This window comes from Crinia signifera, chromosome 2 (genome assembly GCF_055691185.1).
Source record: "Crinia signifera chromosome 2, ASM5569118v1, whole genome shotgun sequence".
Classification (NCBI taxonomy): Eukaryota; Metazoa; Chordata; class Amphibia; order Anura; family Myobatrachidae; genus Crinia; species Crinia signifera.
Genome location: NC_139218.1, coordinates 135,751,470 through 135,767,892, shown reverse-complemented (window position 1 = coordinate 135,767,892; position 16,423 = coordinate 135,751,470). Strand labels below are relative to the sequence as shown.

General features: G+C 43.5%; 1 protein-coding gene across 4 annotated transcripts in view; it reads left to right on the top strand.

Annotated features, from left to right (window-relative positions):
- Positions 1-16,423, top strand: part of PIK3C2B (phosphatidylinositol-4-phosphate 3-kinase catalytic subunit type 2 beta) — a 126,442-nt gene that overhangs the window by 88,730 nt on the left and 21,289 nt on the right. For all 4 annotated transcript variants that reach the window (XM_083172898.1, XM_083172897.1, XM_083172900.1 and 1 more), the window contains 4 exons: positions 2,056-2,148; positions 13,162-13,291; positions 15,555-15,691; positions 16,244-16,413. In XM_083172898.1, the coding sequence (XP_083029024.1) occupies positions 2,056-2,148; positions 13,162-13,291; positions 15,555-15,691; positions 16,244-16,413 (530 nt within the window). The remainder of the gene's footprint in view (positions 1-2,055; positions 2,149-13,161; positions 13,292-15,554; positions 15,692-16,243; positions 16,414-16,423) is intronic.

Here is a 16,423-nt window from a genome sequence, read left to right as displayed (position 1 = left end):
TCACACATCCTCCCATCCAGCTGATGGCGATGCTCATAAACTGGATGGGAGGATGTGTGACTGATGATCCGTCTTCTCTGCAGCGTGTGGCGATTCCCTTGAGGAATATCTCGGATGATCAAAAAGGGAAGCAAGCATTTCCTGAGAGCCAAGGTCTATTTACAATCAAACGCTTATCAGAGTGGTTGGGGACCACTAATAACGGTACACCTGAATTTGTTGGGGTGCTTGTTTCACGGACGGTGAAGGGTATCACTGTAGCGTATAAACATATTGCACTAGGAGGCGCCCATCTCATCTTTCTTCTAGATCTCTACCGAACGGTTCCCTTGAACAGGAACCACCAGGAGAGGAGCTGCCACTCCGAAGCATCCGTGGGAAAACACTACCTAAAACGGGACAGAAATATTACTAATAACCCTGAATAAAGGGGATTGTTCGTAGCGCTGGTACCACTACTTACGTATATATATATATATATATATATAAATATATATATATCTAGTGTCCGTTTGTCTCCGAAACACTGGCATCTGTTGACAGTTAGTGAAACTACATCTCTCTCTCTTATGCACAGAGGCAATCAAAATAGCCTTTGAAGCTTTTTCTTTGAGCGGGCTTACTAGTCCTCTATATGTGTCTAGTGCCTGATTGTGTCTCTCTAAACCTCTGCTATCTGTTGGCAGCAAGTTAAACTACATCTCTTTCTCTCTCTCACATGCCAAACACAGAGGCAATCACAAGGTAGCAGACTAGCTTTCAAAGCATTTGCTTCAAATGGGCTTACTAGTATATTATAGTGTTTACCCAGCTTAAGCCATGGAGATTGATAAAGGCCCTTATTCTAGTTCACTCTTAGAGGCAAATTCCTTCTCAAATGTACAAAACCGTGTGCACTGCAGGTGGGGCAGATGTAACATGTGCAGATAGAATTAGATTTGGGTGGGGTTTTTCTTCAAAGTGATATCTATATTGCAGTGTAGAAATAAAGCAGTCAGTTAGTATCCCTGCAATGAAACAAAATAATTCACCCAAATCTAATTCTATCTGCACCTGTTACATCTGCCCCTCTGCAGTGCCCATGGTTTTGTCCATCTGAGAAGGAATTTACCTCTAAGAGTGAACTAGAATAAGGCCCAAAGTGGATTAAGCATTTTAAGTATCAACCAATTAGCTCCTAACTGTCATGTTACAGGCTGTGTTTGAAAATTGACAGGAGCTCATGTGTTTATGTAGTTTAGCTCTGTCCACTTTATCTCTCCTTAGTACACCTGAGCCTCCTTTTTAACTTTCTGCAATTGTATTTGCTTCATGTCCCCTTAATAGTAAACTGAATGACTTGAAAGGAAAACTTTTACGTATTCAATCAAAATATTTTATTAGACAAAAAAACAATGGTTGCAGAAATATCAGTCACTGGAATTTCTATTTACTAGCATCTGTTAATTTACCTACATAGATTGTTCTTAGCTAACCACATAAGCTATCATTAAATAAACACTTCCCACCTATTGTTACCAGATTGTGGTTTCCCTCTTCCAGCAGTGTTGGAGTTTATATTCACTTGTAGTGAAAGGCTCCCAGAGGAGGGTGTGATTTCAGGTTTAGTATGTTAGGTCAACATTGAATATGTTAACATTTAGCTTATCTACACAGAAATGTCGGCACTGTTTTATAGTTATTTACTTCTTAAAGGTCATGCTGACATTTTTGACAATGTCAAAACTTATGGTATCAACTTTTTACCATGCTGACAACATAACTGATGTGAATGTTCACTTATACACTGTAAAGCGCTGCGGAATATGTGTGCGCTGTATAAGAAACTGTTAATAAATAAATAAAATAACATATTGACACCATACTGTGAGACTGGAATTAGAGATGTACAGTAGGGCAAAACAATAATTCTCTGACTTGTACTGTAAATACATAGCAATGATGGTTTTTAGGTAAACATAATTTTCCCCTCTAAGTAATGCTTTTTTTGCATTTTGATTTAAAAACTAATACTACCATCAATTCTAGGTAATAATTGTGTATTTGTATTATCAGGGCTGCTCTCACTTCAACTCAAATGCTGTGCCTCTAAAGCTTACGTTCCAGAATGTGGACCCACTTGGAGAGAACATCCCCATCATTTTTAAGGTATTTTCCCTCCAATAAAATGGAGAAATTCATTCATTTGGAATGTATTTTATCAGTTCATTGTGGCAATTTTAAATGTAGGTTAAAAAATAAAAATCTCAATAATAAAAATGATGCTAAATACTTGGGGTAAAATTAAATGGGATGAGAGAATCAGAAAGTGATAGATTTGGTAAGAAATCTTCAGGTTTTTAAAGTGGCAATCATTTACACTGCAAAAATAGTTTGATTTTGAAGTGTAAAGGATTGCTGCTTTAAAAAAAAATGGAGATTTCTTAGGATGAGAAAATCAGAAATTGAGAGATTTGGCAAGAAATCTTGATTTTTATTTTTTTAAAGCTGCAATCATTCACACTTCAAAATCAAATTGTTTTTGCTTTGTAAATGATTGCCGCTTTAAAAAAAACCTGGAAATTTCTTAACAAATCTCTCACTTTCTGATTTTCTCATCCTACTACATTTCACCCTAGATGTTTGCGGGGTTTTTTTTTTGCAAAGATAAGCCGCAATAACTTGCCTGCAATCTGCACTGGAACATTTGCAGGTGAATGGGATCTGTCTTTCTCTGTCTCAGAGTTACTTAAAAAAACTTTTATAGATGTCCTGCAATGCTGGCCTCAGAACTGCTAAAATCCCATAAAAATGGGCACTGCCTAATTTATTCAGTGATCTGCGCATGTGCTCTAGTGCTCAGACCCTACAGCGCTGTGCTGCTGCCGCTACAGAGCACAGTGATGCTCCAGGTGGAGAGGAGGGTACCTGGCCGGGGGAGGCTGCACACCGGCCTCCACCTCTCTTAAAACACCTATGTATGGCGGACAACACTATTAGCATATTTTCCACAGCACCCCTAGACCAAGCATTTCTTATTGAGTAGCTGAGCAAAAATGATTACATTTAGTAACCTGTGCTTACCTGTCCTCCTCAGGTTCAGTTATGTGGTGGCAGACAAGGTTACGCTTCTCTCTGTCCACATATTTTATAATTGACAGCCATCAGCACTAGTTTTGTTACATGGCCCAAATTGATATTGGTATTGTTACTGGACCACCATCTCTAGGTACCCCTGCAAGTGTCTTGCAGCACCCACTTTTAGAACTGCCTTACCTTAATTTTGTATCTTTGCAATCATACTTTTGTGCACTTCATCCAGAAGTATACTACTGGGGTAGGCAATCCCTGGCATTGAGCTGCTGTGGAATTACACATCTCACCTTAATGGCATAATTGTCACAGAGCATGCTGGGATGCATAGTTCCACAGCAGCTGTGGTACCACGGTTTGCCTACCCCTGGTATACTACAGTCATTCTTTGCGATTCCAACCATCGTGCATTGTGTTCCAGCTTTGGTGCACTCAAACAATGTTAAGTATGCACATCATTTTTAACTTGAGTTCCTTACAGCAATATAATAATATAATCGAAAGTCTCAAGTGATCGTTTAGGTTAAATATGTGAGAATCCTGAAGGTGCAGCCATTGTCTACTTCTACAGTTTCACATTACAATGTTTGGAATGCAAATTCTAAATGCTTCTGCTTCCTTATTGTTGTTACGGTAACCTGCAAAGTTGTTTTGTAACATTTTACTATGTGATAAAGAAATATTGTCTTCTATAAATAGTGCAGTGACACTAGAATTGTTAGATGCCTTATAGGAATGGCACTTGATCAGTTGTTCATTACCTTAAGGCTGGCTGCATTCCCAAATAGACCCCCAGGCCCCAGATCTTTGGACTTGGGGGGGGAAGAGCTGCAGTATTTTTGCATCAACAGAAATCTGAAAAGCTCCACTAATCACCCTGCATTGAATATCTCCCCAATATGTTACTTGCTAGCTTTGTGTTTTATTTTTCTAGTCAGCCACAGGTATATTTTTAACTATTTTTTTAATGTATTATATCTTCATATCTGTGAGATGTTACAGCTTTGGAATGACATATTACAAGTTATGGCCAAAGCATATTTTACCAGCTGTGCCCTTGGCATGGTTTAGCTGCAGGATGAACAAATGTAAACTGCAGTAGCAATGCAATTAGTCCAATGTTTCATAGGGCATTGCACTATAGCTACTCTTTACTTTCACATACAAGGAAACCACAGTCACACAGTGTTCATGTGGTAGCTGTACAAATGAATCCTCCCTTTGGTTATGTGCATAGTCTGACTTGCTAGCAATGATCCAGTTATATTTATATTCTCTGCATATCTCCGGAACATAACTGCTCCCGTGTAATGCACATACTGAACTATGGGGCAGATGTATTAAGCTCGGTGAAGCGATATTGTGTCTGGTTTTCATCAATCCAGGCCAATCAGCTCCTAACTGTGAAGTTACAGGCTTGGTTTGAAAAATGACAGGTAGGATCTGATTGGCCGGTGATAAAAACCAGACACTTTATCACTTCACCGAGCTTAATAAATCTACCCCTAAATATGCACATATGCAGTTGTATTTATTTTTTGGAGGGGACTACTCCTATGGGTTACATAGGGATGACTGGCGATCGGGATGCCAGTGTTAAGAATACCAATGCTGGCATCCTGAAGAAGGGAATCTGACGGGTCAGGTAAGCATACATACCCTCCCCAAAGCCTAACCTTTCCCTTCTCCAGCAGCCTGACCCTAACCCATCCATGCTAGTGTCTAACCAATGCACCCAGCCACCTAAACCCCGGAAGCCTCATTCTAGCCCCCCTTTAAATTGCATAATCCTTATTCTCCCTCCCCACAGACTATCACTAACCTCCCCCCTCTTCCTATCCCTAAGTACCCTATTTTGCCTAAACCAACACCTCCCTACCCTGTTCTAACCCACCCCAGTATACTTACATTTTTTGGGTCCCATTCAGACCAGAATGCAGGGCTGTGGATTATCTGACCATGCGCATGTGCATGGTATGTGGTGCTCATACGCAAGCTGTCTGGGTGAAGGTGGCCATCGCTAGCTGCTCACAGGGTGATTGTAACTGGGGACGTTAACCCTGCATTTTTTGGGAGTGCCCCAGAAAACGCAGGCTTTCCCCGGTCATTGGGAGGGAGGGGCCGCTGATGGCAGCAGCCTCCTCCTCCCGACAGCCATCGTAGCACCGAGTAAGTCCTGGCTTACTCTGCATTGTGAACAGAGGGGAAAACCATTTGATGGTGAGTGATTGCAAATGGTTTTCCCCTCATGTCCATCAGAACATGTTCAGAATCATGGCATTCTCCTGAAATTATATCCTTAAACATCAGATATCAGCCACAGTCAAATACTCATTCTTTCATCTGAGGAATATAGCCAGAATCAAACACTTTTTTTTTTCCAAAATATGTTTTATTGAACCTCACAGGTCATAAATGATACATACAATGAAGCTAGTATTAAGGTATCAAGTGAGGAACAATTCACCATTTTCAAATTTTCCAAAACTTATATAAACAGAGGAAGAAACATAATATGGTAACTCTATTAGTAATTCCATGTTGGACATAATATTGGTGTAAGGATACATATGGCGTGTGTGAAGCCAGAGGCATCACCAATCATTGAAAAGGAGCGTTACCAAGAACAATCAACAATATCCGGTATTATCAAAAAAAAAAAAACAAAACAAAATTATATATGTATATGCACATACATAATAAAACAAAGAACAATAACATCAACTGTCCGCTCCCAACTCCAAGCCGACAACCCATCCATGGACTGATCCAGCCGTCCAGCAGGAAAGAAGGAGAGAGATAGGGGGTTATGTGAAAGAGGGAGAGAGCAGGTAAGAGGGTAGCAAAGGCCTAGTAGTTACATAACTATGGGGGTTCTGTTCTGAAGAAGCTGAAGGTTATACCATGAAGTGGACTGGAAGCAGGTCTGGATGGCCTCTTTGGTCCTGGGGGGCAGGGTCTGAATGTATTTGTCCCACACTTGGAACAGGACCGAAGTCATAGATTCCTTGTGAAGAGATGCCTCCAACCAGTCCATGGTAAATAGGAAAAGTAATCGAGAAGTTGCCATCTCCAGTGAGGGGGCAGTGTCATGTATCCACTGCTGCAGAATAGCCTTCCTACCTACCGCTGATAAAAGTACAAGAAGTTTTTTATCATGTTTGGGGACCCCAGTTTGGTCTGCCACATATCCAAATAAAGCCCAGGAGTCACTGCAGTGAAAGGTCAGTTTCAGTGAAGAGGCAGCGTAATTATGCAGGGTATTCCAGAAGGTTTGAATATGGGGGCAGGACCATAGGCAGTGGAATAAGTCTGCCCCATGTGAGTGACATTTTGGGCAGTCAGAAGAGTCAGCAGTACCCATCAGGTGGCAACGTTTAGGGGAAAAGTATGCCCTGTGGAGGATTTTGTAGGACATTTCTTGATAAGAGCTGGCAGGGATGAGCCTCAGATTTAAAAGGAATGTGGATAAGATGGTGTCAGGGTCAAGGGTTGTGATTTGTGAAGACCATTTGTGAAGACTCGGAAGGTCCGAATCAGGATCCAATTCGGGGCGTATTCGAGCATATAATGTAGATATGGTATGTGTACGGGTGCGGATGACGGAGTCAAGAGGGTTCGTAATGTCTTGGGGTGTTAGTTTGGGCAGTATGGATCTTAAGTAGTGAATGGCTTGGAGGTAAGCAAATTTATGTTGAGGGGCCAAATGAAAGCGTGACATGGCTTTGTCGAAAGTTAGTGGTTCGTGTGAAGTGTTCAGTAAGTGGCGTAGGGATAAAATGCCTAAAGAGCGCCATGAAGTAAAAGGAGACGTGGCTTTGCCGTTCTGAAATTCTAGGTTGCCGACTAGAGGGAGGGACAGGGAGTGGTAATGTTTTAAATGTAGAGATTTCCTAGCCCGTCGCCATGCATGAACAGTGGAAGAAAGGAGGAGGTTATCGTATTGGCTGGATTTTAATTGGGAGGGTTTAGCATGTAAAATGAAGCTAAGAGAAAGGGGGTAGCACAGTTGGGAATCTAGGGATACATCTGTAAAGATGTTGGAGTCAGTAATCCAATCTACTGCGAAGCGAAGAATGCAGGCTAGGTTGTAGTATTTAATGTTGGGCAAGTTGACACCGCCTCTTTGGGTAGTTTGCATTAATTTATAAAGACTAATCCTGGGTTTTTTGGAGTTCCAAATAAATTTAGAGATCATGGCATTAAGCGCTGACAGGTCAAATTTGGAAAGCAAAATTGGGGTCATTTGTAAAGTGTATAAAAGCTTGGGGAAGCTAGCCATTTTAAAGAGGTTACAGCGCCCTAGAAGGTTAAGAGGCAGATTTTGCCAGAGAGCAAGTTCCTGTTTTATTTTTTGAATAACAGGAGTGATGTTGCAGGCGTATAGGTTATGGGGATGTGGGGGAAGAATAATGCCTAGAAAGGTTATGTGAGAGGGAGCCCATTTAAAGGGAAAAGGAGTGGACCATCCTATCCGTGCCTGGCCAAATATGGCCAAAGCTTCGGATTTTTGAAAATTAATCGAAAATCCAGCAAAGGAGGAGAATCTATTAATTGTGTCAATGAGAAAAGGGACAGAATATTTGGGATTGGATAGAAAGAGGAGGATGTCATCAGCAAAAGCCACTGTACGTAACTCCCTAGTGCCTATAGAAATACCCTGTAAGTGAGGTGACGATGAAATATAGCGGAGGAGCGGTTCAAGTGCTAAATTAAAGAGTAGGGGAGATAGGGGGCATCCCTGACGGGTCCCTCTTTCAAGGGGAAAGGAGGGGGAGGTGACGTTGTTAACTGTTACTTTAGCTATGGGGTTGGTATACAGGGATTTAATGAGAGCTCGAAAAGACTCACCAAATAGTTGGCTAGCCAGAACTCTATGGAGATGAGGCCAAGCAATCTGGTCAAAAGCCTTTTCGGCATCTAAATTCAATAGAATATTGTCAATAATTTGATGGAGACGGGTATAGGAGATAGCGACAATGGCTGCACGGATGCCCATCACAGATTGTCTCCCTTTAACAAAGCCCAACTGGGCAGGTGAGATCAAATGTGGTAGACACTTCTGCAGGCGATTAGCCATTAATTTCGTTAAAATTTTAAAATCTTGGTTTAGAAGGGATATAGGGCGATATGAGCCGACAAGAGAGGGGTCCTTGCCAGGTTTCGGGAGGACTATAATTTGGGCTTCATTGAAATTATGTGGCAGGTTTCTTGAGGTCAGAATATGGTTAAAAAGAAGGGCCAAAGTCGGGGAGATTTCAGGGCAGAGTAGCTTGTAGAACTCAGCACCAAAACCATCTGGGCCCGGACTTCTGCCATTAGGGAGGGATTTAATGGTGGTGCATATTTCCTCCTCCGTGATAGGGCTATCTAACATGTCGCTTTCCTCCTGTGAAAGTGTGGGTAGGTTAGAGGCTGTTAAAAAAACTTCACTTTCAGTTATATTGTCTGGGCCTACTGAGTACAAAGATTTATAGAAATCCATGAATTCTGTACAAATGGCGTTGGGATCAGTGAGAAGTGTTCCTGATTGTTTGATCGTGTGGACCCACGTGCGGGAGCGTGATCCTTTAATTAGGTTGGCCAGAAGCTTGCCAGATTTGTTTCCAAATCTATGTAGCTTATTTTTAAAATAGTTATGACTGGTCTGGGCGTGTTCTGTGAGAAATGTGTCGTAAAGCAGTTTAGAGGAGAGATACGCCTCCTTGTTAGCAGGGGTGTCAGAGTGTTTATAGGTTCTGTAAGCCTCAGTAAGAGTCCTACTTAAGTCTTTTAATCGGAGTGTAAACTGTTTGCGAGTAGAGCTTACGTAGGACATAATGTGTCCTCTGAGTACTGCTTTCGAGGCGTTCCAAAACAGTGGGGGATCATTAACATGAGTTGTATTATCAGTAGTGTAGTTGAGCCATGAATGTTTAAGATGCAATAGGAAATCATTAGAGTAAAAGAGATGGGTCGGAAAGCGCCAACATTTGGTGAAGGATTGGGGGAGGGACAGTCTAATAGATAGCAAAATAGGGGCATGATCAGAGATGATGATATCATGAATAGAGGTATGTGTCACCTTAGGGAGGAGATGGTCTGAGATAAATAAATAGTCTATACGAGAGTGTGTCGAGTGGGGGTGGGAGAAGAATGAATAATCTCTTTGTAGGGGGTGAAAGATACGCCAAGGGTCGATCAAGGAGAGCTGAGAGCATAAAGGTGAAAGAAGATTAGAAAGTGCTAGAGGCTGGCGTGAACTCACCCCTGATCTGTCCATGGATGGGTCGACGACTGCATTAAAGTCTCCTCCAAAGATGAGGTTGGTATGTTCCCATGAGAGCAATTTCTGTAGGACTAAGGAAAAAAAGGATTCATTAGGGTTCGTAGGGGCATAAACATTGAACAAGGTATAAGTAATATTATCAATGAGTACATCTAGCAAGATAAATCTACCATCGGGGTCTATAGACTTTCTGACTATAGAATATTGTAGATTTTTGTTGAATAAAATAGCCACACCTCTAGTTTTGTTGGTAAATGGAGCAGAAATGTATTCGCCTAGCCATGGGGCCCTAAGTGCAGGTTGTGAGCCATCAACCCAGTGGGTCTCCTGTAAAAAAACAATGTGTGGGGACATACGTTGTAAATGTGTGAGGACTTTGCGCCGTTTAACTGGGTGATTTAGGCCCTCTACATTCCAGGAAATAACATTAAACGAGAGAAGAGGGGTATCTCTCCCGGAGGATATAGGTGAAGGAGTGTGGTCAGTTATGCTAACCAACTCCTGTGAGCGGGATCATATAGTAAGATGTAAATGATAAGGGAAACCCCCCTCCGTCCCAGCGAGCGAAGGGGGGGCACCCCACAGAGGGAATCGGCCCGAGGTCAGAGCGGACAAAAACAAAAAACAACCTATAAACTAATAGAAAGAACATTAGCAATAAAACATTTAGAGACCCAACGGTCGCCTAACTAGCATTCGGTATGTGAGAATATTCACACATCATAGCCAACATACAGTTAAACGTAAATGAGGTGTCCACAGATATAGTTGACAGCATCCACAGTAGGCTCCAGCAGAAGGGAATAAAACCTTATGAAAGAGGGAGGAGTTCAGGTGTCAGGAATTGAGAAATGAGCTTTTGCATCTTCTGGGGTGTCGAAGAAGCGTGGCTTTCCATCCTCAAACACCCGAAGACGAGCCGGGTATATTAGGGAGAATTTGATGCTGGAGTCAATGAGATGTTTGCAGACCGGTGTAAATTCCTTGCGCTTGGCGGCCACCAAAGCGGAAAAGTCCTGGAAGATGAGTAGGCGTTCTCCATTGTAGGAGATTTGGGCAGTTTTGCGGTAGTGTTCCAGAACTTTAATTTTGTCTGCGTAATTGAGGATCCTCAGTATAACAGGGCGTGGGCGACCCCCACGGTTGGGCCTATCCGGGCCGATGCGATGCGCTCTTTCTATGGCAAGAGGGACCCCCTTGAGATCGAGTGCCAGCTGCTCGGGAAGCCAAGTAGAGAGGAGGTGTAGGAGTTCAGGACCCTTCACTGATTCGGGAATACCCACCACCCTCAGATTATTGCGACGGCTCCTGTTTTCCAGGTCGTCGATTTTCTCCTGGAGGGCCGCAATGTCTCTAGATTGGGTGTCGACAGTGCGTTGGCTCGCAGTAAGGTCATCCTCCAGAGACGAAATCCTCTGTTCAACCTCGTCTAAACGCTGGGAATGGTGGGTCAGTTGAGTGAGAGTAGAGTCAATGGCCTCTTTGAGCCCAGCCAGTTTCTCATCCAATAAGGGGCCAAGCACTGCCGCGATATCGGCCGGCTTCATTTTGGGTTGCTTTGGTTTGGTTGTGGATTTGCGTTTTTTTTTAGAGATAGATCTGATGGAGGAACGGTCAGAGTCCGTGGAGTGCCCACAAGTGGTAACCTCGGAGGGGGCCAAAGCAGGGTCCGCAGAGGACATTTGAAGCGGTATCAGAAACCTTTTCATATACAGAGAGATTACTGGGATGGAGGGGGTGGTTGAAAGAGCGCAATCGGGGTGGTATGAAGGCTATCTGTGTGGAGTTAAAGTTGCATGGTGTATATGCAGATGGTCACATTATTGAGTGGGACGGAATGAGGTCATGTCAGGCCCGCTGGGGTTTGGAGAGCCGGACCAGGTTACATTGCCTAGTCCTTCCAAGTATTATAGTCAAACATGAAGGTGTAGAAGCAGAAATCAGTCACAGTTCAAATAGAACAGAAGAGATGGTTGATACACAGCATGGGAGACAGGTGAATCCGATAGGCTGTGTAATTTAGATGGGGGGTAGCCTTAGTAAGGGGTATCATAGAGGATTTGAGAGGCCTGGTATTAATTTATAGCAGGTGATTTCACTCTAGGAAGTGTGCACATCTCCTAATACTGATAGTACCCCCGCAGCAGGTAGTGCAGCGATTGGCGGTCTGGGGGAATGCTCCAGGCACTGTAGGGAGATGAGCCCAGGCTTCCCCAGTGAGCAAGCCCCAGCCCAACCAGGCAGACTTGGAGCCCCACAATCAGGGCCACATATGTTGTTATTGAGTACCTGAGTGAAGGGATGGTCAGCCGGGTCAGTGTATATGCAGTGAAGGGTTAATTCCAGTGGCTGGAGGGGTCCAGGTCCCGCTGAGCTGTGCAGCCCCTCTTCTGAAGCCAAAATAGCGTTGGTGGAGTGGTGGGGTGAGGTGCAGGCCGGGGTCCGCTGTGTGGACTTGGGGGCAGGCAGCCAGGTACCGCCGGAGCCCCCCCGCGTGCGTCTGCTGCCGCGAACGCGGCCGAAATTGAGTCCCCGGCTGCGGCCTCCTCCACGGCGCCCGGACAGCGGCAGGGGCGCAGTGTGTGGTGGACTGAGGTCCGCTGCTCCGCTGTGCAGCGGGGACGGTCAGGAGCCCCCGGAGCGCTCCCGCGTGTAGCCGCCGCCGCGGCCGAAATCCAGTCCCCGGCCTCGCCCGGCGTGCTAGGCCGCAGTCCGCGGGAGGGTCGGGAAGCCGTTCCCGGCCCCGCAGCAAGCACCGCCCGGGTCCCCGGGTTATCTGAAAGGCAGCGGCGGGGTTTTCGTGCCGGCTAGGGTGAGGGGGATGAGGGTTCTCTGCTGGGTATGTGGGAGCTGGGGAGAGATGCTGCCCTTCAGAATGGCTGCCAAGCCACGCCCCCCAGAATCAAACACTTTATTCCCTCTGAATACCTGTCAAAAGTCATATATGCATTTGTATAATCTTTATTAGACTACTGCAATGCCCTCTACCTTGGCCTCCCAGTGAAAAAGTTGCACCACTTACAGCTGGTACAAAACGCAGCTGCCAGGCTATTCACTCACATAACATCCATTGCCTAGTCCAGTTAGTGGCTGCCTGGAAGATTACAAATAGTCTTAAACATTGGCTTACTGACTTTCAAAGCCCTAAATGACCATGGACCAAGGTACCTGTAGCAGCTTCTGATTCCTTACTGCCTCACTCGATTACTGGGATCTGTAGATGAAGGACTTATAGCATTACTTGGAATCTCCCATAATTCATATGGGGGTCAAGGTTTTAGCCATGTGGCCCTGACAATATTGTACTTCCCTACACAAGAGGCCCCCACTCTGGAATCCTTAAACAAACATACTCAAGACTTTCCTGTTTGCTGAAGTATTTCCTTATTGTCACTTTAGTATCTCCATTCTCTCTTTATTTTTGCTTTTCTGTACTTCTCTGTTCTGTACTGTTTTGTGTTTATTCTGTTAATGTCCTTAAGTACTATTAGAGAAAGGGAAATCTAAAAAAAGTTAGTATTACTATTATCTAAAACAGGTATTTCTACAGTTCAGCCTGATTGCAGGTCCATAAAAATACTATCCCTGAGCTTTGTCTGTGGTGACATTCAGTTATTCTTTCTCAGTCACCTCCTCATACTTGTATACTGTTGGTTCCAGAGCACGTGCAGTGAAAAAACACAAAAGACACATACAGTACTTCAAATGAGGATATGTTTATTGCTATTATGTTTTATGATGCAGATACAGTATGTTACAGCATTGCCCTAAAAAAGGGGGGAGATTAACCTTCTTAATAAAAATCCTTCTTTCTTTGCCAGTGTGGGGATGACCTCAGACAGGACATGCTGACCTTGCAGATGATCAGAATCATGAATAAAATCTGGATTCAAGAGGGTCTAGATATGCGCATGGTGATTTTCCGCTGCTTCTCCACAGGACGGGGGCGAGGTAGCTACCATGCACTAAACACAGAATTTTAAGTACAAAATTTAACCATGATATCTGAAAGTTTGAAAGTGGAAACCTTGGTTGCAGCGGGGTACCCAATATACTTTACTAGTTTAGAGGCTGCAGCATGCCCCTCTTTTTGCTCATTTTGACCTACAGGGGTATGCCAACAGCGTAGTAGCATCACTACGGACAATACAGAGACTGGGCAGCAAACAGCAGATCGGGCTCAGGAAAACTTAGGATAGCCTGCAGAAAAATATGCAGGATATTGTAGTATAAGTAAAAATGTATATACCATTCAAAAGCCACAGATTAGCCTCACCATCAACAGTCCCAGGACAGCCGCACTAAATTCACAACAGTCCCTGCCAGCAGATGAGGAGGGTTTAGGTGGCATCCCAGGCTGGAGTGGGCAGAGACAGTTGGAGAGAGGAAGTCCATACAGCCCAGGGTTCAGGCAGGCCAGAGAGAAGGCAGGAGCCGATCCACAGCCATGGAGCCACGTTAGCCCAATGCCAGGAGAAAAGTAGCTAACGGGTTTTCAGACAGAAAACCAATCACTGGAACAGCCACTGCACTGAAATATTACCAGTCTGAAAGATAAGGGCGGGCACAGGGAGCCCCAGATAATGGAACTTAGGTTGGTCATCGATAGCTAACCAACTAGTGGTTGTTGGTGGAGATCCATTGTTTCTCATCTCTTGATGGTACACACCTAGCTCTGCTCCTCGACACAGGAAATATAGCAGAGGTGACCATCTGTGGGTGAGACCATTGATTGTTCCCCTGTCATAGGTTTTATACCATTGAGGTTTCTGCATAAGTTTATGGCAACTGTATTTGATGAATAGGCCCTTAAAGGCTTTGCCTGCCATCTTAGCCTGCATCGTAAGCATGGCAACTGAAGCATGAGTTTGACTGGAGAGAAGTTTTAAAACCATCTCATCTCCTATTTTTTAGGTACATGAATCCCACTTTGAACATCTGATGCTTTTCATTTAAAGAACAGTCTGCATTGTGAATTGTTTTGTTACTTGGACCCTGCAACTTCCCCCCTCCACTAATTAGCCTGTTGAGCAATTTGTGCAAACACCATCCCCTCCCCCTGTATCAGCTGACCCAAACTTTCCTTTAAAATTGGAAATATTTGGAAGCCTGCTCAAAGGCTTTGCCTGCCATCTTAGCCTGCATCGTAAGCATGGCAACTGAAGCATGAGTTTGACTGGAGTTTGGACTGGATTTGGACTTACACCCGCACATGGCATCAATTTATTTTTCACCAATTACCATCTCTCTCAGCCTCTAAGCTGATGAAAGCTTTGCATTACTTTCTTTGTTTTCTGTTTCTTTACAATGATTTGTACCATATAACTCCGTAACCACTGTTTGCAAAGCCTGTATGCTTACCATCACTAGTTGCACACCCTGCCAGCAACAAGCTGGCAGGGTGTGCCAGCTTTGGAAGAAAAGTGCTACAACCAGTTGAACTCATGCTTCAGTTACCATGCTAAATAAAAATAATAATATTATTATTGCTGCCTTTGAGCAGCATGATCAAGATGGCGCCGCTGATGGCTGCCTAGGAGCTGTGCAGCTCAGCCAAATATGTTCCATGTGTGATAACTGTACTGTCTCTGCTTGTATTGTTACCTTCCTGGCTGTTGCAGCGAGCAGTGGCGCCGCTGATGGCTGCCTAGGCGCTGTGCAGCTCGGCGGGTATGTGTTCCCCACATGTAATGTCTTAAAGTAATGTATGTAATGCCTTCACCCCCCCCCCCCCCATTCATCCCTGCTTGATGCTGCACTGTAAATCCACAAAAAATTCCTAGTGTGCGCAAGCATACATGGCCAATAAAGTTGATTCTATTCTATTCTTATGTGTCTGTTGCTGCTGTATGAATAGCATCATCTGCAGTATAGCCAGCCTCTCTTGGCCTGTATTTCATACAGACCTGAGGTACGGTGCATTTTAAACATTACTGTAATGTTATACATTATTTATGTGATCAATTCTTTTTGATTTCAACTAAAATTGCTGTGCTTTTAGTGCAACATTAGATTGACAATATGATGGATTCAATTACATTTAGGAAAAACAATGCACACCAGTTTTTTCAAAGTGTTTAAATCATGTCATTCTTTTTTATTGTTTTGTGAAGTCTCTGATATTATCTGTAATTATATAAATTATCGTCCTCATAAAATATATCCAAATCACGTGTGTAGATCCATGTAAGCAGTTTGCTTTCCGTGCTTGCAGGTATGGTTGAGATGATCCCATCTGCAGAAACCCTGAGGAAGATCCAGGTGGAGCATGGAGTAACTGGTTCATTTAAAGACCGACCACTAGCTGATTGGCTACAGAAGCACAATCCCACGGAGGATGAGTATGACAAGGTGACATGTTCTGTCCTGGAAGCAGCCTATAATTAACATGAAGCTTCCCAAGTTTATTCTGTGCTCTCAGTAGCGGAGTCCTAATAATTGGAATACAGCAGGATGAAAGTTAATTAATATCTTACAAAGAGGTGTGAATACACGTGGGGTGAAATGTATTAGGAGGAAAGATTCAGAAAGTGAGAGATTTGGTAAGAAATCTCCTTTTTTTTTTTAAAGCTGGTTTTGCAGTGTAAATGATTGTCGCTTAAAAAAACAACAACTGGAGATTTCTTACCAAATCTCTCACTTTCTGAATCTCTCCTATTAAATTTCACCCAAGGTTCACAAGCGGCACACATCACTGACAATGGTAGGATTCATAAAGTCCATTTCTTTTGCTACCTTTGGAAACCAGAGAATATAGACCACAAGCTGCAAAATGTGCATAATTTAAAAAATATATATACAAGATTTTATCCCAGTGTATATCATTTATCAAATGTATTGTAGAACCTGTCACTTTGAGGAACAGATAATGTTGGTAACCATGGAAATGTTTGGATTACACAGGCAGTGGAGAATTTCATATACTCATGTGCAGGATGCTGTGTAGCCACTTATGTACTTGGGATCTGTGATCGTCACAACGATAACATCATGCTGAAGACCAGTGGGCACATGTTTCATATAGATTTTGGCCGCTTCCTGGGACATGCACAGATGTTTGGGAACATAAAAAGGTGAGTGCAT